A 27,465-nucleotide genomic window follows, 5' to 3' on the forward strand; every position below is an offset into this window, starting at 1 on the left:
TTACCTAAAATCCTTAGGTTTTGATCATTTTTTAAATTCTGCAATCTCAGAAAAACTCACTTTCTTCCATTTCAGAGGTGAAGAAACCTCTCACGAGAGTTTTTCATAACCTGCCAAATTGAAAAGAAAAAAACACACACACATAATCCTTTTCTGTGCAAAATGAAAAGAGTAGACAAAGCGAAAGTTACCAAGATTAGATCATTTTAATCTAGTAAGGATGAAGTGGTCACCGGATTCGCTTGCCTTGGAGGGGTATGGAAGTCTTTTTCAGCTTTTGTAAAGTGTTTCTGTGTGACCCTGAATAATTCACTGAACGGATTGGTGCCTGAGCTAAGCTTGTGAACAGTAATAGCAATGTTGATGAGTGAGTGTCTTAAAAGATTTTTGGATGACCAGATGGAAGCCATGATGCTGCCAGGGAGAGAAAAGAAAGGAGAGCAGGGGCCCAGCCAGCCCCTCCAAATGCTTTGGGCCTGGCCGGCCCTCCAGTCCCTCTTTGGGCCATATGTCTGCTGCCTCCCTGGCCTGTGGACATTGTGAAGATGCAGCATATTTCGGTTCCCTAACGGGCAGGACTTTGCACTACTCTGATAGCTGGGATTGATTAGAATAAATCTATTCAGCCTAAGGTACGAGTCTCAATTCCTGCCAACACAGCGCTCATGGATGCTGTGCTGAAAGGATCTGACTTTCAGAGAGATCTAAGTTTGACTGAGACACCAGATCAGTTGAAGAGCATTATTCTCCCCCAGGAGTACAATGAACTGAAGGCGCTGCACCAGCTCTATTCCCCAGTGGAAGAGGGCTTGGATGGGGTAGTAGGAGAATGATGGTGATGTTGAAATGCATGAGAAGAGTTACTTAGCACGGAGACTGTCAGGTGCCTTTCCATCTGAATAAGTGCAGTACTGCAGAGCTATGAGGAGCCAGCAGAAAATAGTCATTTGTTTGCCTGGCAAGGTTCATGGGGCACTGAGAGGGAGGACATGCTGTAGAAAGCCCAACAATCATCAGGCTCTTATTAAGGTGGGTGACACGGTTTGGCTTTGTGTCCCTACCCAAATCTCATCTTGAATTGTAACCCCATATTCCCCATGGGTCGTGGGAGAAAACTGATGGGAGGTAATTGAATCATGGAGGTGGTTTCCCACATGCTATTCTCATTGAAAATGAGTGAGTTCTTAGGAGATCTGATGGTTTTATAAGCATCTGGCATTTCTTCCGCTTTCCTGCGAAGGGGTGCCTTCCACCACGACTGTAAGTTTCCTCAGGCCTCCCCAGCCATGCAAAACTGGTTCTTAAATCTCTTTTCTTTGTAAATTACCCAGTCTCGGTTATTTCTTCATAGCAGCGTGAGAATGGACTAATACAATAAATTAGTACATGGTGATGAGCTCTGAGAATATTCCCATGACTCCTGCAGCCTTATCACATGTGCCAATGACTAATCATTCATGTAGGTGCTTGAACCAAGGAAACAAGAGGTAATTATTACACACCCTGTCCCATTCTTTCTTTCCTTCACAACACAATTCCGGACCAAAAGTCCCTGAGATTCAGTGGAGAAAACCTCTTGCTGTACCATTTGGCAATATTATTAGCAAGAAATAAGTCAACAGAGGTCTATGTAATATGACCAGAGGTCATACAGAGATTAATTTCCTCTGACCTTTCTCTTGCTGTTTTCAGAAATATTACCTTACACCAGTAATTCTCAACCAGAGATAATTTTGCTCCCCAGGGGACATTTGGCTATGTCTGGACTTTTTTTAGTTGTCACAACTTGGGGGGAAAGGGTGCTATTGGCATTTAATTGGTAGAGACCAGGCATGTTGCATAAATATCTTATAAGGCAGGGCAGCCTGCCTTCCCAACCAAGAATTATCTGGCCCCAAATCTCAGTGGTGCTGAAGTTGAGAAACCCTGGCATACACTGATGTTACCCACTCTTTTATCCCACCTTGACCTCATCGTCCATAGCCCCTGGGGGCCAGTGATCTTATATTATTCACTATGCCTCATTGGTATCCAGTAAATGTTTGCTGAATTAATGAATGGGGTTAAGGAGGAGGTATAGTAAGCCCAGAGAGCAAGCAACTGATAAGTTAGTACGTATGTAATATAGCATATATACTCTTTCTGTCATCATTCTTATTTTTATCTTTGAGATGACTGTATCTTGGAATAGTTTCATTTGTTCATTGAGTATCTACTATCTGCAAAGAAGTATGCCAGCTACTGGGAAGATAATGATGAGTTAAACTTAGCATGAACCCTGCTCTCTGGAGTTTACTGTTGAGTGGAGGAAATTATCATTACAAACTTACACAAATAAGTGTCAAGTTTCAACGTGACGAGTGCTACATGTTCTCCTTGGTTGCCACAGAGAGGCTGGGGAAATTTTCATGGGGTCAAAAACCAGAGAGCACTTTTTTCAGAGTAGTGTGACCCACAAATGTGTTTTATGTATCTATGTCAACAAATACGACCTGGGAATATTATCAACGTTTCTGCCATTAGGAAAGGAGCTTTACAGGTACTAATGCTGGAGCAGAACCAGCATTGCCAGGTAGGAGATGGGGCCAAGTTAGCTGAGGAGGAATTGACACAGCTTGGCATGAGTAGGGAACTACAGACGGTTCGGCCTGGAGCACAGGGCATGCAGCAAAGGGCATACAGGCACAAGTACAGCCAGGGAGGAGGCAGCAACCAGAATGCAGGGCTGTTCTGGAGCAAAGTCCCATGACAGAGCGCAATGGAGGGTTGCTAGAAGGTCTGTAAAATGCTGGGGTTTGCCTGTCAAAGCCTCACAGGGATGGAGGTATGCAGGATAAACTGGACAGGCTACAGCCTGGAGCTACAGAGCCCATTAGGAAACCATCACAGTTTTCAAAGCAAGACGTAATGAGGCCCTGGGCCGTGGCTCCAGTAATGGGAATATTATGGAAAGTGAGTTTCCAGCTCTTGTGAGTGATTGATGCTGGGAGGAGCTTAGAAACCAATCTTTTATTCTCACTATTTTTTTTTCCCCAATAGTTACTGAAGAAACAGACTCTGTTAAATATTTGTGTTCCTCCATGATAACCGTGCCTGTGCCTTCCTTCATCTGCATCCTACTAGATAGAATGCATAACCTTTGCGGTCGCAGCCAAGTATGGATTTTGTGTTTCAAAGAAAATGAGAGCATGAGACAAGATTGAATTTTTCTTTATGTCACAATATTATGGTGATTTTAGTTCTAAAAAAGTATTTTTTGAAAGATGTTTGAAACCTCCCTAGCTGTTAAATGAACAGGGAAAATGCTAGGGTTTCTTTTTTTTTTTTTTTTTTTTTTTTGAGACGGAGTCTTGCTCTGTCGTCCAGGCTGGAGTGCAGTGGCCGGATCTCAGCTCACTGCAAGCTCCGCCTCCCGGGTTTACGCCATTCTCCTACCTCAGCCTCCCGAGTAGCTGGGACTACAGGCGCCCGCCAACTCACCCGGCTAGTTTTTTTGCTTTTTTTTTTTTTTTTTTTTAGTAGAGATGGAGTTTCACTGTGTTAGCCAGGATGGTCTCGATCTCCTGACCTCGTGATCCACCCATCTCGGCCTCCCAAAGTACTGGGATTACAGGCTTGAGCCACCGCGCCCGGCCAAATGCTAGGGTTTCAAGGTGCTTCTGCGTCACACACTTGCCTGTCGAAAGTTCTCATTGGCCTCTGTGCAAAACCAGCGCAGATAAAGTCCGCTGTCCAGGAATGAAGTGTAGAGACAGCTGGAGGCCCAACTGTTGCAGAAATGGGCCAACGTGACAAGTCCTCACTGCAACTGAGATACATAGACATTTTTCATGAAGTGAGTTTTTTCTCCCCTGGAATTGTTAATTCAGACCTTTTTTCCTTCTTCTATTTACCACAAAGAAGTATTAAATCATATAATGGGCAGTAAATTAAAGTCTCATGTATTGTAAAGTCTTAAAACATAAACAAATCAAGGGATATTTAGGAAAAAACTCATAGATGATGCAAACATAAGAGGAGATGGAGGGAAATTGTTCTGAAATGCATCCCTAAACCTTTAGCTCTGGCATGACTCCAAAGACAAATTTTAAATGACAACAGCAACCCAAAACCTTGGTCCTATTCAGAGAAAGATATTGGGCTGAATTGACAGTGTTTTGACCTAATGTAGTGCCTCTTACAGTTTATGTTCTGGGCTATCAAAATGTGCATAATATCAGTATATGCCAGGGTTTCTCAACCTCAGCACTACTGAGATTTGGGGCCAGATAATTCTTAATTGGGAAGGGAGGCCGCCCTGCATTATAATTTGCAAGTCTAAAAGTAAGGGTGATACCTGCTTCTCCTAGCTCAGAAAAGTATTTTATACATTTCATACTTCTTGAAGTGTAAAAAACATTTCTAGACCATCTTCCACTTCATAATTTTGACATGCACTGTTGTACAGTGAATCTGAATGTTCTCAGAACCTAGGAAATGGGCATTTCTTCTGACCTAATAGAAGAAAGCCTTCTTGGAGATCTTGCCTCTGACCACAGCCTGCGCCTCTGATACCTATTCAAACGGAGTCAAAAACATTCCCTGAAGAGCACCAGAAATTTTGAGAGTTCCCAGTTCTATTGTGCAAGGTAGGAACCACGTTCTTTCCTCTGCCTATGATTAAATTATTCTTTTGTGCCCAGACACATTCAGGTATCATATCCAGCTTCCTTTACTATTCCTGAGAACCACAGCCAGGATAGGGTGGGCTTTGCTTCATGCATTGAGCAGAGGGTGTGTATTCAGGAAAACTTGAAGTGATGGGAGCTTCTTTTACCACCTTTGCACAAGTAATTTAAGATGTCTGAAAATCAGGCTCTGGGAAGAAAAGTGGATTGACTACTAATGTTTATTGAGCAACTAGTAAAGCCCATCACTCTGCTAAACTGAGTGTGTTAAAATTGCAGTAATTTATGTAAATTTTACAAATCCAGTCAGTGTTTCAAGTAACTAAATTTGATGACTAGAAAGTCATCATTTTCTAAGTAGCCACTTGATGTGAAACTTTTTTTTAGTCATAATGGATTGCAATAAAAAATACTAAATAGTTTTGGGACAAGGCAATAGATTACACCAAGTAAGTAAACATAAAAAATTAAATATACTGAGTGTACAGAAAGATAGGTGTTTTGTATCAGACCTTGTTTAAAGAAAATATCTGTTTCAAATCAAACCAGTAGATTTTGATTGGTTTAGCAAATCTCTTTTGGGAGATTTAAGCCAGGGGAACACTAAGGTGAGTAGAATAATACAAATTAGGAAAAAGTATTTTATCCAGAAGGTTTTATTTATTGTACCAACAAATAGCGTAACTCTTTATGGACATAGATATCTAGATGGTCTGTTGTATTTGTACATCATCGTTATGTTAGTCTGTTTTCACGCTGCTGACAAAGACATACCCAAGACTGGGTAACTTATAAAGAAAAAGAGGTTTAATGGACTCACAGTTCCATGTGGCTGGGGAGGCCTCACAATCATGGTGGAAGGTGAAAGCCACATCCTACATGGCGGCAGGCAAGAGAGAATAAGAGCCAAGAAAAAGGGGAAAACTGCTATAAAATCATCAGATCTTGTGAGACTTATTCACTAGCATGAGAATAGTATGGGGGAAGCAGCCCCATGATTCAATTATCTCCCACCAGATCCATCCCACAAACTTGGGAATTACGGGAGCTACAATTCAAGACAAGATTTGAGTGAGGACACAGCCAAACCATATCAATAGTCCTTAATTGAATAAATCACAGGTAACCCACAAAAGCCAGAGAAAGGCAGGACATGACAAATCTGGGAGGAATTTGAGCAAATGGGGCCCAATGAGAAACCAAATAAAATTTAGAGACAGATCATGAAAGAAAAGAAAAGGAGAGGTGTAAGAACTGGTTGAGAGCATTGATGATTTTTTTCTTCAGGTATGACCTTTTATTCTGTGTTCCATCTGACCCTGGGCCCTGGAATAACCTCAGACTGAGGTTGCCTGAGATTATAAATGGAGAAAGCATAGCAGAGATATTTATTTGCAAACAGTTCATTGCTTTATAAAAGTCAGCAACGTGAAATATATTTGTGTGAGATACTGCTATTTTTAAATTATACGACTCTTGATTTAGAGGGGAGAAGGCAATTATAATTGAAAGATCCATAAGAAACATGGTGTTAGTCCTACAGTAGATGAATTTTGCTTTATCCTAATGAAATTACTGAGGGGTACACATTCATTTTGGTGCCCAACTTGCAGCGGCTTATAAAAATAGTAACAAAAAGTGTTTGATGAGACAGTGAGCCACCTGGGTAAGACTGTAGGCTTTAAAGAGAGCCTATGGTTAATTCTGCCTCTATCACCTGATCATCTCTGAGACTCCTAGCAAGTGACTGAAGCTCTCTATACTGCAGCTGTTACATCTATAAAATGGAATATTTATGGCACCATCCTAATGAGAATGTGGTGAACATTAAGTGAGGAAGGCATAAGAACAGTTCTTAGCAACACAGAACATACTCCTTAAATGTAAGCTTGCATTATGTTGACTTCTACTTGTAAGAAATGAACTTATGCCAGTGCTTATTGTAGCATAATGTTATGTACAGGAGATAATCTCTCTAATTATTAAATCTATAGTTGTCAATAGACATAGGACTAAGGTATAATCTCCCCGCCCCCACACCCAGTTTCTGACCACTGCAGTGCAGTGAAATCTAGAAAGAGCTGCTTGTTACACTGACCTGACAGCAGTTTTCACATCACTGAGTTTGTTTGCTTTCTCTGGCTCTCAAGTCTCTCATGTGATTTCTCATTCTGCAGTCTAAGTCCATATCAGCCCAATAAAGGATCTGGAGAAAGGGCAACAAATGGGTGTGAAGGAGGTCCCTTAAGTTCACGTACAAGATTGAAGACATTAAGAGCAATTTAATGCAGTGAAGAACAAGCCGAATATAATAAAACATTTCCAGTAATGCAACTGCCACTAAAATGGTGTTTTAGTCATGAACATTGCATGATCTCATTCTACTGATTCTTGCTAACGTAAAAAAGATAAAGCAATTCTAAATGCTGGTATTTTTCCCCAAATTTATAATATTTTTAAATATATAAAGAATTGTTAAGGAAAGCTGTGATTTAGGACTTTCAAAGTCATAAAATGATACATTTCATAACATTTACATAAGCAAATTTTTAGAAATGAGTGAAAGTCTATTTTCCCAAATGACAAGTGTTTGTTTATTGGACTTAGTTACTGTGTCACTTAATTGAAATTCTGAAATTCTGAGTATAAACTTTACAAGATGAACTTCCTATTCATATGCACATAATTTGCCTTTCCCCCAATAATTGTTCATTTTGGTAAAGTTCTTCATTAATGGTTAGGTCATGGCTATCATAAGGACCATTTATTTGCTCTGTTACCAAACTATGTGCCAACATGTCCCAGGGCAACACAGGAAACTTGAGGGATTCTGAGGGATATTTTAAATTTTCAAGATAAATACAATATCTTGAAACCAGGTTGAAACATGAGCTCCTGTTAGTTTAGTTCCTTTCAAAATCCAGTTGTGCCACATTCCTTTCGATGATATCATCACCTTGCATACCTGGATTTTCAGAGGTTTCTGTGATATGAAGCAAATGCAAGTGACAAGCAGCATAGGAGAGGGTGTGAAGATGGCACTGTCTGCTTCCAAGTTTTGAGAAGTTGTGCAGTGCCCTAAAGCACGGACATGTTAGGATGTGTAGGTGTTTCAAGTTGCTCAGACCTAAAGACTTACTAAATGGAACTGTCAGGCATTTATTTTGGCCCAGGGGGCACCCTGTGAAACATGAAGAAGTTTGTGAACCAATAAAGTTTGGGAAACTCAAGTTCTATAAAGTCAAGCAGCTGAAACAGTCCAGCCAATAATTGTGTTCAATCACTTCTCATAAAGAAAAAAAAAATAAATCTGTACAACACTTAAATAATAAACCAACATTCTTAAAGACCCAAGTTCTTTTTTTTCCTAGTGGCTTCAGTTTGCTGCTGTGGAAATAGAACTTTAAAAATGTTTAATAAAGAAACCATCATTCATAATTAGTGAAAAAGATCATAGATGCATTTATTATTTGCACGAACAAAGCTATGTGTCTCTACCACTTAGTCTTTATGGTGTAGTCAGACATCTTCCATCTGCCTTGTGTACCCCTCTACTTCATTTTAAATTATAAAGATCTATGAGCTGGGTGCAGTAAAGTCATGCCTGTAATCCCAGCCCTTTGGGAGGCTGAGGCAGAAGGATCACTTGAGCCTAGGAGTTGGAGACCAGCCTAGGCAACCTAGTGAAACCCTGTCTGTACAAAAAATTTAAAAACTAGCTGAGTGTGTTGGTGCGTGCCTGTAGTACTAGGTACTTTGGAGACTGAGACAGGAGGATCACTTGAGCTCAGGAATTGAAGGCTACAGTGAGCTACGATCACACCACCACACCACAACCTGGGCAACAGAACAAAACCCTGTCTCAAAAAAAAAAAAAAAAAAAAATTATAGAGATCTATGGCAGCAATGAAAGGTAACACCCTTTAAATTCACTGCAAACTTTCAATTAATTTTCAAATTAATTACACACATTCTAGTTAGAGTTGAGCATACACAGAGGTAAGAAAAAGGCTAGTCTAAGACTTGGTCAGTGGGTAGAAATGAAAGGTAATTGGGTACCATTATATTGAAATCAATATTATTTTTTATTATTATTGCACTTGAAAACAAAACTAGCTTATGTATTCAGTTGTATAGATATAGAATCATCCAAGACAATGACCTATAGTTGGGCCTTTCCACAGCCTTTTCACCCATGGTCCAGTGTTGGTTATTTTATTCAAATGGAAGGGTGAAAATATTCTCCACATTTTATATTTAAAGAAATGCAGACTCTGGAAATGGAGGTAAGTTAAAAGGTTTATAGCAAAGTACTCTGAAATATGATCAAAGAAAATGCCTATGGAATTGCTTTGCTTTTAATGTCTAGTAATGAGAAATAATTATGAATGGACACTTGGACACTGCAGCATTTTTTATCCTCATATTAAGAATATATCTAAATATTCATATGTTCTTTAGGATTTCTTTAAGGACAAAGTGAAGCAATACACATAGATCCATGTGTTTGACATGGATACTAATAACTGTAGATCTAATTAAATGGCTTTAGATTTTTGTGTTTTGTTGTTGTTGTTGTTGTTGTATTATTCTAGCAGCTAAACAACCACATTCAAAAGCTTTCCTCCCATTCCTAATGTATTTCAGGTTAAAACAATGTAATGTAATCCATGAAGTCATTCCTCAAAAATTATACTGAAGTATCAAAGATGAGTACGAATGGTAAATATGAATATGACATACCATGGCCCCCAAACCACAAAAATGACCACACAACTCACAGTAGCCCGGCTAATACGAATGACTGCTCATTCTTCGCCAGTCACAGGTTGAGCATTACTCTGTTTTTTTCTCTTTCTAGATAAGATTCTCCAAGCCCCCCAACCAGGAAATTTCCCCTACATCCTGGTAGCATCCACTCCAGAACAAAGCCTTGCTCCTTTGAATCTTCCCCAAAACACCCAACACAAGTCAAATTTTGTCAGTCTATTCAACACCCTCTTACTGAAATGTCCCATGGTTCCCCATGGTGTGAGTCCTTTCTTATTATGAGCAATAAGCCCAACTTAGTTCAAACACAGGTGTGATCCTGATGCCCTCAGTTGGGTGGCAGTGACATTGCTAGCAGCTTGTTTCTAAAGTACACTCTTCCCTGAATGCCATGCCACATGGCCTATCAGGAAATGAACCCATAAAACAAGAACAAGGAGTACCCTCTTCCTTCTTAGATAACAGGCTTTTTCTGGTAGATGACTCTGCTCCCACTGTGTTGCCCCTACAGTCTGAGGGCAGGAACCAGTGTTTGGTACTAGAGGCTGAGAGCTTTGGAGAGCACAGCGACCACATGTTAGACCAAATTAGACCACATTTTGTTAGATTCTACTAAGATTTTCTGTAGAGGAAGTATCTCTGCTCAATATTATCTGAGATAAATTAAGTTGGCATTCTTCGAAGAACTAAGATAAGGTGATGTTGATGAAAACCAAAAATGGATATTGTTAAATCATGTTCTAGCCAAGGCTAGACTCTAGTAAACCGTCAGCCCCAAAGTATGTATTCATGATTCACATTGTAAAGACACTGTGACAGGTGCTTCGGGACAGGTTCTCACTTCCAGAAACACAGAGCTTAGTGTGGAATCTCAAGAGATAGTGTTCTTGTTATTAGAATGCATCTACCTGTATCATTGTGCCTTCTATCAGAAGTTAAGTTTTCATAAAGAGATTCATTAAGTGCACCATTTGTATTTTTTTCAGTGACAATTGTCAAGTGGTATGGTTACCTAATTTATAAGAAAGTGTGCTCTAGTCTATGGTTTATACACAATATATTTTAAGTCTATATATCAAGTTTCCTGTAATATGTATATTATATGTGTATATATGCATTATATGTGTGCATACGTACAAACATACCCACATACTATGTGTATTATACATATATAATATCTACACACTATATTTTATACACATATATCTGCACATATACATACACATGTGCCCACATGCACACATATATATGTATGTATAATAAAACATTTTGAGGGTGACCAAGGCCTTTGTGGTTTTCCCAAATTCTTAATCTAATCCTGAGGCAAAATTCTGATCTTACCCTGCTATCAACAAAGTAAAAACCACTGCTCAAATATTCTTAAATCATGCACTCCTAATCCGAGTATTTTGGGCATCAAATCCCTTCCCTCTTATTTCCGCTCCAGGTTCACAGGTCCAGGTGATTTTCTAAGAAACATCATGGGCTGTTAATTTTAAAATAGATACATAGTGGTGAACATAAACATTTTCTATAAAGTCATCATGCTTTACAAGGTAAAGTTTATGGAAACTAATTTGTACTTGTTTCCCTTGGGCCGTTACCACCAGACAGAACCTGTTAGAATTTCCAGGGCAACTAAATTCTTACATGTTTGAGGTTATTTTTTAATTTTGTAGCATATTTTTACTGAAAAAGTCTAGTTGCATGAATAAATGAATAAATGTTGTTTTAAAGTTAATTGGGTATTGCATGGGTATTATGACATAATTGATGATATCCTTTGTAATCTAATGGTCTTGGAGAATATGTCTTCTAAAGGACCTAAATATTCTATACAGAAGCAGAAATGTGTTAATATTTAAGCTACATGTAATTAAATATGATAAATAATAGCATAAATTGGGGCTAATCATTTTACATCATTCCTTACCCCTAACTTCTAATACATTGAATTCAGAGAAGAAGCCCATTGCCTGACCAAGGTTAATGTAAGGCACTTAGTACCCATAATAGTTCAGACATATCCAATTTTCTGATCATTTTACTGTTTTTCTGTCTTCACTTTACCAGCCAGTAGAAAACTTGCTAGTTGAAACTGTTCCTCCTAATTGTAAAACAAGAGCTCCCAGTCCCCACAAGGTGGCCTTGCCTAACCTGCGCAGTGAGCCCAGGCCCCCAGTGATGTGGGTGGGAGGGGTGGAGTAGGCTTCGCATAGGGGCTCATGGAGGGCCTCTTTCTTTTCTTACACTCAAATGCACCCCTCCAGGAATTCCTGCAGGCTCTACCTTCAAAGGGCATGCAGACTGCCCATGCTTCTCGGCACCCTCTGTCCCTGCTGGCACTGAGCCACCATCTGCCCCCCACTGCTCTCTGCTCCTGCCCTACCCCTCAGAATCTGTTCTTAACCTAGCATCCAGCGGGGGCCTTTTCCAGAACTCAGCGTCATCCATGTATAATGGATACCCAAGAAATGCACGATTTGAGGCCTGCAGTTTATGAGAGTCAACAGATGCACACATCCAGGCAGCCACCATCAAAGGGATCCTTTAAGGATATGAGTCAGATCCCAGCGTTCCAGTGGCTTGCCTATGTCTTGGAGCAGAAGCCAGAGAGGCCTGCAGTGGCAGACACATCGGGGTCCCCTGTTGGTCTCCCAGCAGGGCCTGGGGCTCACTTCTCTTCACCCCCTGACCTTCTTACCTCTTGTCTGACATGCCAGGCACACTCCTGCCTCAGAGGCTTGTTACTCCCGTTTTCCTGTTCGGGAATGTTCCCTCCACTCAGCTCCGGTGTCACCTTCTCGGAGCAGTCTCCCCTGGCCTCTATATTTATAATAACCACCCCTCACTCCCCACCCACCTACAGACACAAAGACTGTCCTGTCCCTATCTCTACTTGGCTTTATTTTCCCATCCCACTTGTATGAGTTTCCTGGTGGTGGCCATAACAAAGCACCACCAACTGGGTGGCCCAAAACAACAGAAATGGATTCTGCCAACGTTCAGGAGGCCTGAAGACCAAAATCACAGTGTGAGCAGTGTGGCGTCTCTCCAGAGGTGCTGAGGGAGAGTCCTGCCTCTCTTCTTGCTTCTGGTGGTGCCCGGAATCCTTGGTGTCCGTGGGCTTGTGGCTGCATCACTCCAGCCCCTGCCTTCATCTTCACATTGCCTCTCTCTGTGTCTGTCTTCCTTTGTCTCTTATGAGGACACTCTTTTGACTCAGGGGCCACCCCAATCCAGTCTGATCTCATTTCCATCCTTACCTCAATTACATCTGCAAAGACCCTATTTCCAAATAAGGTCACGTTCTAAGGTTCCAGGAGGACACGAATTCTGGGAGACACTCTTCAACCCACTACACATGCATCACTATCTGACAAATAATACATTCTGCGCTTTTAATAATTTTAATGACCAGTGACCAATTGAAAGTCAACTCCCCAAGAATAGGACCCTTTGCTCTGTTCAATGCTGTATTCCATTAGACAAACACAGTGGCCATTAAACATTGGTTGGAGAAGTGAGAGGGTTCCTGACTGAATCCTTAGACAAAGCAGGCAGGTAGCCAGCCTGCAGGAACATGGCAAGAGGTGAAAGCTACTGGGCCCTACTGAAATAAGCTGAAGCTCAGGGAAATTGCATTTCCAACTCTTAGATGAACGAGAGGTGGGCAGAAAGTCAGAGTAAATCAATGGAAGAGTTGGCCTCATAATCAGAGTCACATTGAAGACTCTCCAAATTGGAATCAGAGGTGGTGCTTCTTGGCCTCTCTCACCTTCTTGCCCTAGTGGGGTGGTCTCTTTCCAGGCTTAAAAGGCCCATGTCCTGGAGTCAGATGGGCTTCTGTATTAGATTCCTGCTGCTGCTAATACAGATGAACACAAAACTGGTGGCTTAGAACAACACACATTTATTCTCGTACAGTTCTGGAGGCCAGAAGTCCAACATCAAGTTCATTGTGTTGCAGTCAAGGTGTCTGTACTGCCAGGCTCCCTTTAGAGGTTCTAGGGAAAACTGTCCTGGCGTTTTCCAGCTTGTAGAGCTGCATTCCTTGCACCCCTTGGCTTGTGGCCCCCTCCTCCATGTTAAACACAGCAGCATGGCCTCTTGCATCACTGTTACAGTCTCCCTCTGCCTCCCTCTTCTTTGGACACTTATGATGGCATTCAGGGCCCACTGGATAACCAAGAATCATCTGCCATCTCATTTGGCCATAGAAGTCAGCATTAACAGGTTCCAGGAACTAGGACCTTGACAACGTTGGGGGCTACTCTTCAGTCTTTCCTAGTGTCCTAACCAGAGTCTTTATCACAAATATAGGGGCAGGTAGAAAAGGTCTCACATCCCCACCCCCTAATTTCCCAGTGGGGATTCTGCCCTTTCACTGAACGAACAGGAATAGCCCCTTCTCACCTTTGTTCATTTCTCTCCTGTTGTCAGGGCTACTGGTAAGGAAAGAATCAAATTTGATGCAAATTAGGCTTGAATGCTGACCCTGTGTTTATAACATTTGAATTATCTCTCTTTTGTGTACTTGATTTTTCATTTCTGTGTTATCATCTTATCTCATATGCAGTTTGTTTGAGTTGCCTCAATCTTTTGTGGAAACGTGGGTATAATTAATAATAAAACTTTCATATGAAAAGGGAATATCTGATTGGAGAAGGAGCTGCTGGCTGGATGGTCCCAGAGCACCTTCTAGTTCCCCACGAGCTGAGCGCATCTCCAGGGAGATCTGTGGCTGCTCCATCATGAGGCCAGGACCAGAAATCCTGGTTGAATGAATTAATGTTTATGATACAGTTTGAGGAATTAATTTTTCTTAGCATATGCTTGGAGAAGGCCATTTCTTCCTTAAAAAAAGGTATAACCATTGAGCTTGCTTTCCAGAGAGTCATAATTCTAGTGCTGTTGTTTATATAAAAGCCAAGTTGGCGTTTTGAAAAAATGTGATTAATTGTATAGGGCAGGCCGGGTGCCATAGTTCATGCCTGTAATCGCAGCACTTTGGGAGGCCAAGGTGGGTGGATCACTTGAGGTCGGGAGTTCAAGACCAGTCTGGCCAATATGGTGAAACCTTGTCTCTACTAAAAATACAAAAATTAGCCAGGTGTGGTGGTGAGTGCCTGTAATCCCAGCTACTAGGGAGGCTGAGGCAGGAGAATCACTTGAACTTAGGAGACAGAGTTTGCAGTGAGCCGAGATCACGCCACTGCACTCCAGCATGGGCAACAGGGTGAGACTGTCTCAAAAAAAAAAAAAATTGTATAGGGCAGCTTTTTGTTTTTGGTTACAAACTATCCAAGAATGAGCATTAAGATATTAATGCTTTTGTATGTTAATTATAGAATAAGTTCTCTTTGGTCAACAAGACTGTAAATATCTCCATTTTATTCTTTAAAAAACCTATCTAACTTTCTTATGACCATCACCCCTGCACCCTTCCCAACTGCATCAACAAGACCAAATGAAAAACAAAATCGCCTACTTCCTTATGACTTCAAATATGAAAGTCAAAATCGGTACAGTCTTCAAAACATTTTGAGTTTAGAGTTTCTAAAGGATTAAAATTATCATCCATTTTAATAATGTCCACACAGCCCTGCCCTCAATGGAAATAGTTTAGATTGCAATCAAAGTGAGCCATGTCCACCACCATAAAGCTTTGCTGAAAATAGTTTGAAATTGTGAGGATTCTAGTTGTCCTGGGACTCTTTCCAATGGAGAAACTAACTTGATAAGACATTGTGACAATGCATCAACTTTTTGGTTTCCGTACCAGCAGAACAGTCATGAACTGGTGAACATAGTCATGAACTGTTGGCTGCTTAGCTGTGCTGAGCGTTGTGATTTTAACAACTCAGATAGTCCATGTAAGAGTGAGGATTTAGTCACAATATTGTGGGCCTGTGTGACAAGTTTTAATGGAGAAAAGGTTACATTTGCATATCCCCAGTTCCATTAACATTTCTAAAGTGAAGCCCAGTCACAAATGAGAGTTACGAGTTTGGCTACTGTGGGAAATTGTAGAGGGTTCTCATTTCTCCTCTTCTTAGTTACATACAATACCTGACATTTCTGGAGAGCCCAAGCTGGGTGCCAGCAACTGCTCTAAGGGGTTCACATATATTATTTCTGATCATCCCAGTAATACTCCCAGGTAGGAATTTTTATCTCAGTGGGACAGATGGACTCTATATTCATCTACACAGTGAGCACCTCCCTGCCAGCCAGCAAGACTCAGACCCAAGCCCAAGGCTGCAGAGACAGTTAACGGTGGAGCAGGATTCCAACCAGGTCTGGTTGCATCCAAAGACCATTTCCCACTGTAGCACACTGCCTCCCAAGGGGAGTTAGGAAGAAAGGAAATTGTTTTGAAAGGGCAAATTTTACTACTAGCCAAAGCAGTGTCCCCCTTTACATTTAGAGTTCTTCAAATAAGTATAATATCTAAATGAATACACATCAGTGAAAGATTGTAAGGTTTATAAAACCTTAAGTGGTATTACATAGATTTTAAAGAGAAATGCATCCCTTTTGGCAGTCTTAAAGTAAAAATTACTAGAAAATATCTAGCTCTTAGTAGTTTTTCAAGCACTTTCGTATATATTATTTTATTTTGGCATTTTAAGAGAAATGCAGTAAAATAGGTGGTATTATTCTTTATATATTGATCCATGGAAACTAAGGCCAGCAAGGTCTAAGGGACTGTCCTGTATTTATGGGATAAAAGGGACAGAGCCAGATGCTCAAATTCTGAACTTCTTGACAGGTATTCTGATGCCAAATCCTGTGCTCATTCTAAAACAACAGTCAAGAGGGAAAGATTTACAACATCCTTGCCCAACAAAACTGATCAAATACAGTACATGTTGAGACCAGAGCTTCTCAACTCGGGCTCTTGTGGCATTTGGGGACCAATAATTCTTTGTTGTGGGGGCTGTCCCGTGCACTGCCCTAGCTTGGCTGCTTCCCTGGCCTCTACCCACTGGATGCCAGCAGCGCCTTCCACAGGTGACAACCGAAACTGTCTTCAGGCTTTGCCAAATGTCCTCGGAGGGACACTGTTTTAGACGTTATTCTTTAGACGTTGTCTTTAAAAAAATCACTGTTTTAGACATTATTTCAAGAGAATTATTATAGCAGGCAACATAGTTTTATGGCTACATTTATGAATTTGAGAGGAGACAACTAGCGTTTTATTCCAGCTTCATCACTTAAGTTCAGTAACACCTTAAGTTGCCTCTTCTGTAAGATGAAAATAAACCACACAATGTTCATTAAGGTTTAGAACATTAAAGTGTGGGAGCAGAGAACCTTGGCAACTGACTTTTAGTTTGTGCTCACATTATTACTGGAGATTATTATTCTTCCTGTTCTGTAATTCTAAACAAATCTTACTTGATTTCTTTTTCACAATACTATCCACAGACCAAGTCCAGATTTTTTTGTATTGGAATGAATGATCTTTCATGATCTCATCTCAAACTTGCTTTCCAGCCCCTGCTCCAACTCCCCCTGTTCCTAGACAGCCCTCCTCTCTGGAGGCCCCCATCCCCTTCACAGCTATGCCCCCGACATGCTGAATCGCTCACCTTCCCCAAATAACCCCTCCTGTGACTTCACACTTTGGTGTGTTCCCTCCTCTGATATTTGTTCTTTCCAGAACTTTTTTGTCTTACAAGATCCTCTTTGTCCTTAAGGATTAAGACCTTATGTGAAGAAACCATACTATACAGTGAATTCTGGCCAAAATGATTCGGACAGACTTATTTTCTCCGGGCCTGCTGCTATTTCTCTGGGGTATATCTCCAGGATCAGCAAAAAGAAAACCAAACAGAATCTCATCTAAGCGAAACGAAACTGTTATGGAAAAAGAGCCTTGGAGATAAATCATTCCCCCAGACTTTCTGCTGGAGGGTGCTCTTTTAGCATCTATTTTGTGAAATTGAGGAGAACATTTGAAAAGATTAGTCTTTTCTTAGTGGGTAGCTGCTGCAGTGACTGAGTCCTGAGGGACTGCCAATTAGAATAAACCAGAAGTCAACTGCCTGGAGACACAATCAACTCCAACCCAATTTCTGGGAAGCTGGTTTAAGGCCAGAGGATTTGAACACTAACTTTACATTCACCTTCCAGTCTTGTCTGGCTTTGTGATCTGGGCTTTTTCTCCTTTACCCCCTTTCACTGTGCCCCAGAGTTGCCCCCCATAAATGTTGCACCTTCACGTCACCCTCACAGATTGTTGTCTAAGCGCAGTGGGAAGCCACTGGTGAGTCTAAGCCATAGAGTTGTGAGATGCGATAGAGGCATAGAGAAGGCTGCTTAGGTTAGCAGCATGGAGAAGGACTCCTCTGTGTGTGTCGGTGTGTGTGAGCATGTTTGTGTGTGTGTGCATGTTGGGTGTGTGTATTGGGTGTATGTGTGTTGGTTGTTGGGTGTGTGTTTGATGTGTGTGTGCATGTGTTAGGAGTGTATGTTGGGTGTGTGTTGGGTGTGTGTTGAGTGTGTGTACGTGATGTGGGTGTGTGTATGTGTGTTTGTGTGTGTGTGTGTGTTGTGTGTGCTCAGGGTGTGTTGGGTATGTGTGTGTTGGGGTGTGTGTGTGCTGAGTGTACGTGTTGGATGTGTGTTGTGGGTGTGTGTGCTCAGTGTGTGTGTGTGTGTTGGGGGTGTGTGTGCTGAGTGTATGTGTGTTGGGTGTGTGTTGAGGGTGTCTGCTGAGTGTATGTGTGTGTTGGGTGTGTGTTGAGGGTGTCTGCTGAGTGTATGTGTGTGTTGGGTGTGTGTGTGTTGGGTGTCTAATCTAGAAATGACTCTTGCTCTTCTGAGAGTCACCAGTGGAACTGTGGAAACGCTGTCTCTGTCCAAGCCCTTTCTTCATTCCTTGGCACCTTCATTCTTTTAAAACGCATTTATGTGGAGTCCATCTGATGTCAGGGAGAACTGTAGGAACCAGCTGATAAAGATGACCAACAGAGTTGCAACCCTGGCCTCAGAGCCTACCAGAGTGAAGCAAGAGATGGTCACCTCATGGCCCACAGCATGACTGTGTCATCCTCCACTGGGCATTGCGTGGATAGGAGTTGGGACGGGATTCCCTGAGGAAGTCGTAAAGAGCCTGAGGCCCCACATTTGAGTGAGAGGCCACTAGGCCAGGCAGGCCAGGTGACAGGAGAACAGGAGCAGAGGCAGGCCAGGGCCAAGCAGGAGCCAGCGAGGCAGGAGTGGGCAAGCCCAGCAAGGCCTCCAAGGTCATGGTAGTGTCTTAGACTCTCAAGGACAGTGGGAGCCATTGTGGGGTGTGGAGCAGGAAAGTGGCACAATCACGTGTGCGTGTCTGCATGTTTAAATGCCTCAGGTGGGAAGAGTGGTGATTGGGAGGTGGGAGGACATTTGCAGATCAGCAGGGTGAAAGTAAGTAACGAGGTCTGGGAGAACAGAAGTGGGGAGGGAAGGGATGCTTGGGATTCCAGAGGTTTTGGGGTTGGGGACAGGGCAGAGCTGGCAACAGGCTTTCTTTTGTCCTAGTGTGAGGTACGTGGATCCCTTCTGCACTCATGAGTCTTTGGAATGTTCATCCACCTGTCTGAGTTTGGGGAGGGTGTGTGCAAGTACGTGTGCACAGGTGTATGCATGTGTGTAAAGAGCCCCTAAGTCTGCTCCCTAGAGTTCTTGTTCAAAAGGTGCACTTGGCATATGCCATGTAAGCCGTCGCCTAATAGAGCAATTACTGACTGGTTAATAAAATAGATCGAAATGAATTATTTATTAATCACTTTCCGAAAGCATAGTTTTACCTGAATTCATCTTAGCCATCCAGTGTCTCTACACTTCTAATTTTAATTAACAGGTATTTAGTAGATTTTGATTTAATTTGCATAAAGAATATAATTCTAGAGGGCTACTCTTATAAGAAGGACTGTGCTATCTGAGCGTTGCAGACGTGGTTTAGAATTATAAAACAAAAGAAATTAAATTTTTAAAAAAACAGGCTTTACATTTTTAATTCTATGTTTTCTACTGTGATCACATAGCCAAGAAGGATTCAATAGTTTGTTCATTATCAGCCATCACTTGAGTAGGTTTCTTGACACATATATTATTATACTGTATGTCTTTCTGAGTATGTGTGTCTGTGTGTGTGTATATATATAATCTATCTGACTGTATGTAAATTTATAAAATGCTAAATGCGCATTAAATAGACTGCTTTATCCTTCCAATAAAAACTAAGCCACTTCAAGAGGTATTCTATTTCATATTGTATTCACTTGCTGTAAAGGAAGCACCAACATGTTTCAAGGTTTGCCTGACAACCTCTACCAGTTGTGATAAAGGAAAGATAAAGAGACGAGGTTAAAATCTTTGAGAACACTTTTAACCTTTGTCTGTTCCTTCTCTATCCCATTTTTCACGTCTTCTTTTCCCAGATGACAGCATCGACCTGGCATTGATAGGATGTATGCTTTTGAGCTGTTTCGTGAGGAATAGAGGTGGTTGCAAAACTGGCTCATTTCTCTTCTAGCCTGTCCTTTGGATAAATAGTGCCCTTTGGTGGCTTGTGGGGTCAAGTTTTTACCTGTGGTCTTGGAGGTTGCTATTTTATTTCTCTGTTAAAAATTGGTTCCCTGCTGCAGGGATAGAATTCATACAGTTGGTCCTGTTAGCAGCATGGTCTAACTGGTTGAGCAGAGAGATTTAATAAAAGAATATTTCTTTGTATGACAGTACAATCAAGATAATGTTTTAGAATGGACTTAAATATTTTAGAGCATATTGCTTAAGATGACAACCAGCTTTTTGGAGTAGCTCAGATGTAAAAAGGAGGAGACAGGAAAATGTGCAATGCATAAAATGTATTAACATTCTGCAAATAAGCCTAGCTTTTTAAATAAATAATTTCCTTTTATAAAGTCATTATGTTATTATATTTTTATCCCCAGAGAATTGTATAGGGCCCCTGTCTATTTTTAAAGAAGAGATTGTGAAAATAACAACTGTAATAAAAATAATAATGATAGAAACATTGGCTGCTGTCACAACGTTTTGGATTGGACTCATCCAATTCTGTTTTCTCTTGTCTGATAATTTAGCTTAATTCTGTGCCTGAATCAGACTATTGAAACAATATGCTAAATAGATATGACCTCTATACCTGATCCATTTAAGATGGACATGGTGACACACGCCTGTAACCCTAGCTATTTGGGAGGCTGAGGTGGGAGGATGGCTTGAGCCCAGGAGTTTGAGGCTGTAGGGAACTATAATTACGCCACTACACTCTAGCCTGGGTGACACAGTAAGACCCCATCTCTTAAAAAAGTTAAAAATAAATAAATGAATAATCCACTTAAGCTCAAATGAAAATGTGTATATTAAAATCATATGCTATTTTAGATTATTTTTCATAATCATTAACATGTAACTTCAGTTGATAGATTGATCTGTATATATAATCTATATAATCAATATATGTAGTATGCATATGTTTGCGCTTGAAAACTATTTACTAGGCCAGGCACGATGGATCACGCCTGTAATCCCAGCACTTTGGGAGGCCGAGGCGGGCAGATCACGAGGTCAGGAGATCGAGACTATCCTGGCTAACACTGTGAAACCCCGTCTCTACTAAAAATATGAAAAGTTAGCCGGGCATGGTGGCGGGCGCCTGTAGTCTCAGCTACTCAGGAGGCTGAGGCAGGAGAATGATGTGAACCCGGGAGGCGGAGCTTGCAGTGAGCCGAGATCACACCACTGCACTCCAGCCTGGCAACAGAGTGAGACTCCATCTCAAAAAAAATTTAAAAATATAAAAGAATAAGAAAACTATTTACTCTAGGAAATCTCTTCCAAATCCTCTTAAATGAGTCTGCATGTAAGAAAACCAGAACAGTCATCTGTGAAATATCTTCTTATAAACTCAGGTACATTTCATACATGAGCTAACCGTATGTTAACAGTGTGGTAGTATTTCTCTCTCATATTCTCCCCCATTCTTTCCTTTTGTTCAGAGAGTTTGGATGGAGAGACCCGGAACTGCCGGAAGTGATTCAGATGCTGCAGCACCAGTTTCCCTCAGTCCAGTCTAACGCGGCAGCCTACTTGCAACACCTCTGTTTTGGAGACAACAAAATTAAAGCCGAGGTAAGTGCTCCTTGAATTCTGAAATGATTGGTGTCAGATTCATAAGCCCTCAGATCTTCTTAATGTTGGCAGGGAAAGGAATTAGGAGAACTGAAGTTACGCTTTTAAAATTTAGATCTATATTTACGACTAAAACATAGCATGTTTCATGTAATTGATTAGCAGGCCTTTCATGCATTCTTCACTTTTAGTATTTGAATACCGAGGAACGGAGGACCAATAGTGTATGTTAGTTATCAATAGAGGCTGGATTCTCAAATGCCATACTTGGAATTTGATTTGTCTTTCTCTTCCTGATTCCGACTGGGAGTTTTCTCTGCCCCTGAATCCTAAAGACATACTAAGTATCAATTGTTATCTCCTCAAATTACAATAACATTATTATAGTCAGTATAAGCTATAACCTGGCTTTCCTGAAGAACTCATTGATAGGATAAGGACTCTAGGCACTAACTTGGTTTTGTGTTATAACCACGTGTTTGGCGCTATTTACAAAGGAGTAGTGGATTAAATGTGGATATGCATTCCATTAAGGAGACTATTGTCCATGTCCATCATGTAAACAGCTGTTAACATGCTCTGTGTTTTTGGAATACATAAAGTGCATATATTGTGCTGTGTGGTATTTTTGGAGAATCACAGTGGTCGCTGCAGCCAAATCTAACTTTTTGAGACGAGGGACAAGCATTTGCATATAAGGAACTGAGTAGTCAATTTTTTAAAAAAAGATTTTGTAAACTATAACGAGTCATCTTTATGGCATGTAAGCAATTCTGGGGATGAATCTAAATTAGTTTAAGAGTGGAAAGAGAGACTTGAAGATATAATTGCAATTTATTATAGATTTTGCTTGCTTGCATTGGGATATACATAGCCTCATGGCTTTTTGTATTTTTCCATCTCTCTTCCCCTGGGACTGCAGGGAACATGGTCCATGCTCATGCTTATCAGGAAAGTGCTGTTTCTTTGTGGAATGAATATAGAGCAGTGGTTCTCAACCAGGTGTCATTTTGTCCCAAGGTACATTTGACATCTGGAGACATCTTTGGTTGTCCTAGCTGGAGGAGGCTGTGGGTATCACTCGTAGAAATCAGGGATGCTGCAAAACATCCCAGAAAGTGCAGGGCAGCCCTCCAAAGAGAATCACCCAGCCCAAAATGTCAGCAGTGCCAAAGTTTAGATACAGAGAAATATTGTCCATCTGAGAAAAATTTTAAATGTGAAAAAATTTTAAATGTGAAAAAACAAAATGAGGTCAGTTAAATTGACCTAAAAAAAGCATTAAAGTTATGTGTGACTATTGTCCCAAACAGATGTTAACTTAGTCATTCTCTATTTTTAATAGAAAAAAAAAATGGCCATGCAAAATTAAGGACAGATTTCTGACTAGGGGATCACATACCATCATCATATATTGTCCTTTTTTGAAGACCATAAGTTTTCTCTTTTTTGAAGACTATAACTTGGAGAGTTTCTCCAAAGGTCATGAAAGTATTTCATTTCATTGTTAGCATGAATTGATTCAAGAGTGTTGTGGTGCCCTGTCAAAGTGGGATGGACTCCCACCCAAAATTTGGTTGTTCTAATGCCAAGGTTGCTGGCATGACTCACACACCAAGAGGGCCTGAAAAGGTATCACTTACACAGTGAGGATGTCTGGGACAAGCACAGTGTATCCTAGGCAGGTCCAAAATTGGCTTGAGAAAGCTTTTGGAAAGGAAATTGGCATGGAGTTTTTATGGTTGTAGGAAGTGGGTTCTCACATGCAGACTGGGCCTTGTACGGGTTGAAACTCCTGCGGGTACCAGAAAAGGAAGCTCTTGAGTTTTCTCAGCTTGCTCAGATGTGGGGCAGAGGAGGGAAGGGTGAGGCTTCAAAGCTGTCAGAAGTCAAACATCAAGAGATAGAGTCAGACTCTATTACAGGGAGTCACCCGGCCAGGCAGTGCAGGCTTCATGGCCCAGGGAAGTCTGAAGTCATGGTCTAACTGGCTCCGTAAACATGATCCATGGGCCAGCCTTGGGGCCTCTCGGTGGCGATGCCACCTGACAGGAACTGTAGTGACAGCAGCTGTAGACTTGTTTCTGGCTACATCAGAATGACCCCTAGCGCACTATAGTGAACACAGGCCTTCCAATGAAGGGGTGACCAGCACAAGTCATGGCGAATGGATGAGCTTCCCGGGCTGGCTTTCCTGCTTACCAGCTCAGTCACCTCGAACTACCTGATTATACTGGGGCCTCTTTTCTAATCTTTAAAATGAAGATGCTGATACCTTTTCTGTAGAGTCTTTGTAAGAATCAAATGACTTAACATATGCAAACTGCTTAGTGGTGAAATGTGCATTCATCCTCCTTCGTTTTGGCCAAGAACAGTAAAGACACTAAAGTTACTGTTTTATTTCATGTATATTTCTATGTGTCAGTGTGTACATGTGTCTCTGTGTGTACATGCGTCTGTGTCTGTGTGTATGCCTGTGTCTCTGTGTGTGTATGTGTGTGTCTTAGTGTGTGTGTCTGTGTGTGTATGTCTGTGTGTGCGTGTGTGTACATATGTGTGCTTCTGCTTATTTTTTTTTATTTTGCTATGGGTGCCCTCAAGGTTGCTTGTATCACTTCTCATTGTTTGGGGTGGCCCCCAGCAGCTGGCACTCCTAGCAGCAGTTCATGTTATCGATGGCAGCCCTCCATACTACCTTCTAAAGGCTGCAAACACTGCCAGGACCCATGATAATGTTCCCAGGAGACCTGGGAGGCTGGAATGAGAAGGAAGGGAAGTGTGATGTATGACTGAGTGTACACCCTGATCCAGAGTTGACAAAATGAGATTGAAGTTAGCAAGTGTTAGCCAAAGGAACATGGGAAGTACAAAAGACTTAAATAAAACACAAAGTGAGCTTCCAGAGTTTCCCTTTCTTTCTCCCATTCAGTCACATAGGGAGGCATGCATATTTGCATGCACACACAAACACACACACACACAAACACACACACGTAAACTCTAATAAGGATTCTACACAGATCTATTTTATTCTCTCATTCTAACTGCAAGTCCAAACTATTAGTAATTGGTTCTCCCTTTGTGACAGATGGCTGCCTGTCATGTTTTCATATACAGACATTGATTTTTGTAATTACCTGTTGTCCAAATACTAATCTTGCAGGCACTAGCCTTTCCAAATTTACTCAGTCCTCTAGTCTTTCTATTGCATTTTATTGAACTGATTTAGCCCTTCAGTCTACATTTCATTATTGGTATTGACTTTGCTCACACAATGCGTAGGCCATTGAAAAAAAAGGCAGAACTACATCTTCTATATGCAGGGGGTCATAAATCGTTCCCTTCTTGTTCCTTATTCCTGTGATTTGTACAGTGTTAATATAATAAAGCCAAGAACATCAGTTTTTTTCCAAAATGATAACTAGATCTTATATGTGCAATGATGAGAATTTGCTTCCGTAAGTCAGCAGATAAAAATCCTCATCCCTAGCTTTTCCTACTGCTCTAGTGAACTTGGATTTAACACCATCTCCTCAGTTCCCCTCTGTATTAGTCCATTCTCATGCTGCTATGAAGAAATACCCAAGACTGGGTAATTTATAAAGAACAGAGGTTTAATGGACTCATGGTTCTGCATGGCTGGGGAGGCCTCAGGAAACTTATAATCATGGCAGAAGGCACCTCTTCACAGAGCAGCAGGAGAGAGAATGAGTACAAGCAGGGGAAATGTCAGACACTTATAAAACCATCAGATCTCGTGAGAACTCACTGTCATGAGAGCAGCAGTGGGGGGAACTGCCCTCATGATCTAGTTACCTCTACCTGGTCCCACCCTTGACATCTGGGGATTATTACAATTCAAAATGAGATTTGGGTGAGGACACAGAGCCAAACCATATCATTCTGCCCTAGCCCCTCCCAAGTCTCATGTCCTCACATTTTAAAACACAATCATGCTTTCCCAACAATCCACAAAGTCTTAACTCATTTCAGCATTAACCCAAGAGTCGAAGTCCAAAGTCTCATCTGAGACAAGGCAAGTCTCTTCTCCCTATGAGCCTGTAAAATCAAACACAAGTTAGTTCCTTCCAAGGTGCAATGGGGATACAGTCAGTGGGTAAATATACCTATTCCAAGTGGGAGAAATTGGCCAAAACAAGGGGGCTACAGGCCCCATGCAAGCTTAAAATCTAACAGGGCAATCATTAAATCTTAAAGTTCCAAAATGATCTCCTTTGACTTCATGTCTCACTTGCGGGTCATGCTGATGCAAAAGATGGGCTCCCATGGCCTTGGGCAGCTCTGTCCTATGGCTTTGCAGGAAACAGCCCCACTCCCAGCTGCTTTCACAGTATGATGTTGAGTGTCTGCAGCTTTTCCAGGCACATGGTACAAGCTGTCAGTGGCTCTACCATTCTGGGTTCTAGAGGATGGTGAACCTCTACTCACAGCTCCAATAGGCAGTGCCCCAGTGGGGACTGTGTGTGGGGGCTCCAGCCCCTTGTTTCTCTTCCTCACTACACTAGCAGAGGTTCTCCATGAGGCCTCCACCCCTGCAACAAACCTCTGCCTGGACATTTAGGGCATTTCCACCCATCCTATGAAATCTAGGCAGAGATTCTCAAACCTTAACTCTTGACTTTTGTGCACCCACAGGCTCAGCACAACATGGAAGCCACCAAGGCTTGGGGCTTGCACCCTCTGAAGCAATGGCCTGAGCTGTACCTTGGCCCCTTTTAGCCATGACTGGAGCCAACGCATCTGAGACACAGGGCACCATGTCCTGAGGCTGCACAGAGCAGGGAGGCCCTGGGCCAAGCCCACAAAACCATTTTTCCCTCCTAGGCCTCCATGCCTGTGAAGAGAGGGAAAGTGAAGGTCCCTGACATGCCCTGGAGATATTTTCCCCATTGTCTTGGTGATTAGCATTCATTCGGCTTCTTGTTACTTATGCAAATTTCTGCAGCAAGCTTGAATTTCTCCCCAGAAAATGAGTTTTCCTTTTGTATCACATTATCAGGCCTCAAATTTTTCAAACTTTTATGCTCTGCTTTCTCTTGAATGGTTTGTGACTTAGATATTTCTTCTGCCACATACCCTAAATCATCTCTCTCAGTTTCAAAGTTCCGCAGATCTCTGGGGCAGGAGCAAAATGCTGCCAGTCTCTTTGCTAAAGCATAGCAAGAGTCACCTTTGCTCCAGTTCCCAAGAAGTTCCTCATATCTATCTGAGACCACCTCAGCCTGGACTTCATTGTCCATATCACTATCAGCGTTTTGGTCAAAGCCATTTAACAAGTCTCTAGGAAGTTCCAAACTTTCGCACATCTACGTGTCTTCTTCTGAGCCCTCCAAACTGTTCCAACCTCTGCCCATTACCTAGTTTCAAAGACGCTTCCATATTTTCAAGTCTCTTTACAATGACAGCCCACTCCTGGTACCAATTTACTCAAGACTGGGTAATTTATAAAAGAAAGAAGTTTAATTGACTCACAGCATTGGGAAGGCCTCAGGAAACTTGCAATCATGGCAGAAGGCACCTTTTCACAGGGTGGCAGGGGAGAGAATGTGTTCAAGCAGGGGAAGTGTCAGATGCTCAGATCTCATGAGACTCACTCATTATCACAAGAACAGCATGGAGGAAACCACCCATGTGATCTGATTACCTTCACATGGTCCTGCCTTTGACACATGGGGATTTTTACAATTCAAAGTGAGATTTAGGTGGGGACACAGAACCAAACTATATCACCCTCCCAGCAGTGAGGTGGAACTAAGGAGGGAGGGCTGGGTGGGGTCTAGCTCAGCAATCTCCAGTGACTAAGGCAGAGTTTGAATTCCACTGAGTTCTCTGATCCAGGGTAGGATATTTAGCTTTA

The 27,465-nt window shown here is 41.7% G+C and overlaps 1 protein-coding gene across 4 annotated transcripts in view; it reads left to right on the forward strand.

The window, feature by feature from the left end:
- The window catches only part of LOC105489509 (catenin delta 2), a 936,482-nt gene that overhangs the window by 651,524 nt on the left and 257,493 nt on the right, over nucleotides 1-27,465 (forward strand). For all 4 annotated transcript variants that reach the window (XM_011754343.2, XM_011754340.2, XM_011754341.3 and 1 more), the window contains one exon: nucleotides 21,455-21,587. In XM_011754343.2, the coding sequence (XP_011752645.1) occupies nucleotides 21,455-21,587 (133 nt within the window). The remainder of the gene's footprint in view (nucleotides 1-21,454; nucleotides 21,588-27,465) is intronic.

This window comes from Macaca nemestrina, chromosome 6, assembly GCF_043159975.1.
Source record: "Macaca nemestrina isolate mMacNem1 chromosome 6, mMacNem.hap1, whole genome shotgun sequence".
In the NCBI taxonomy this organism is placed as follows: domain Eukaryota; kingdom Metazoa; phylum Chordata; class Mammalia; order Primates; family Cercopithecidae; genus Macaca; species Macaca nemestrina.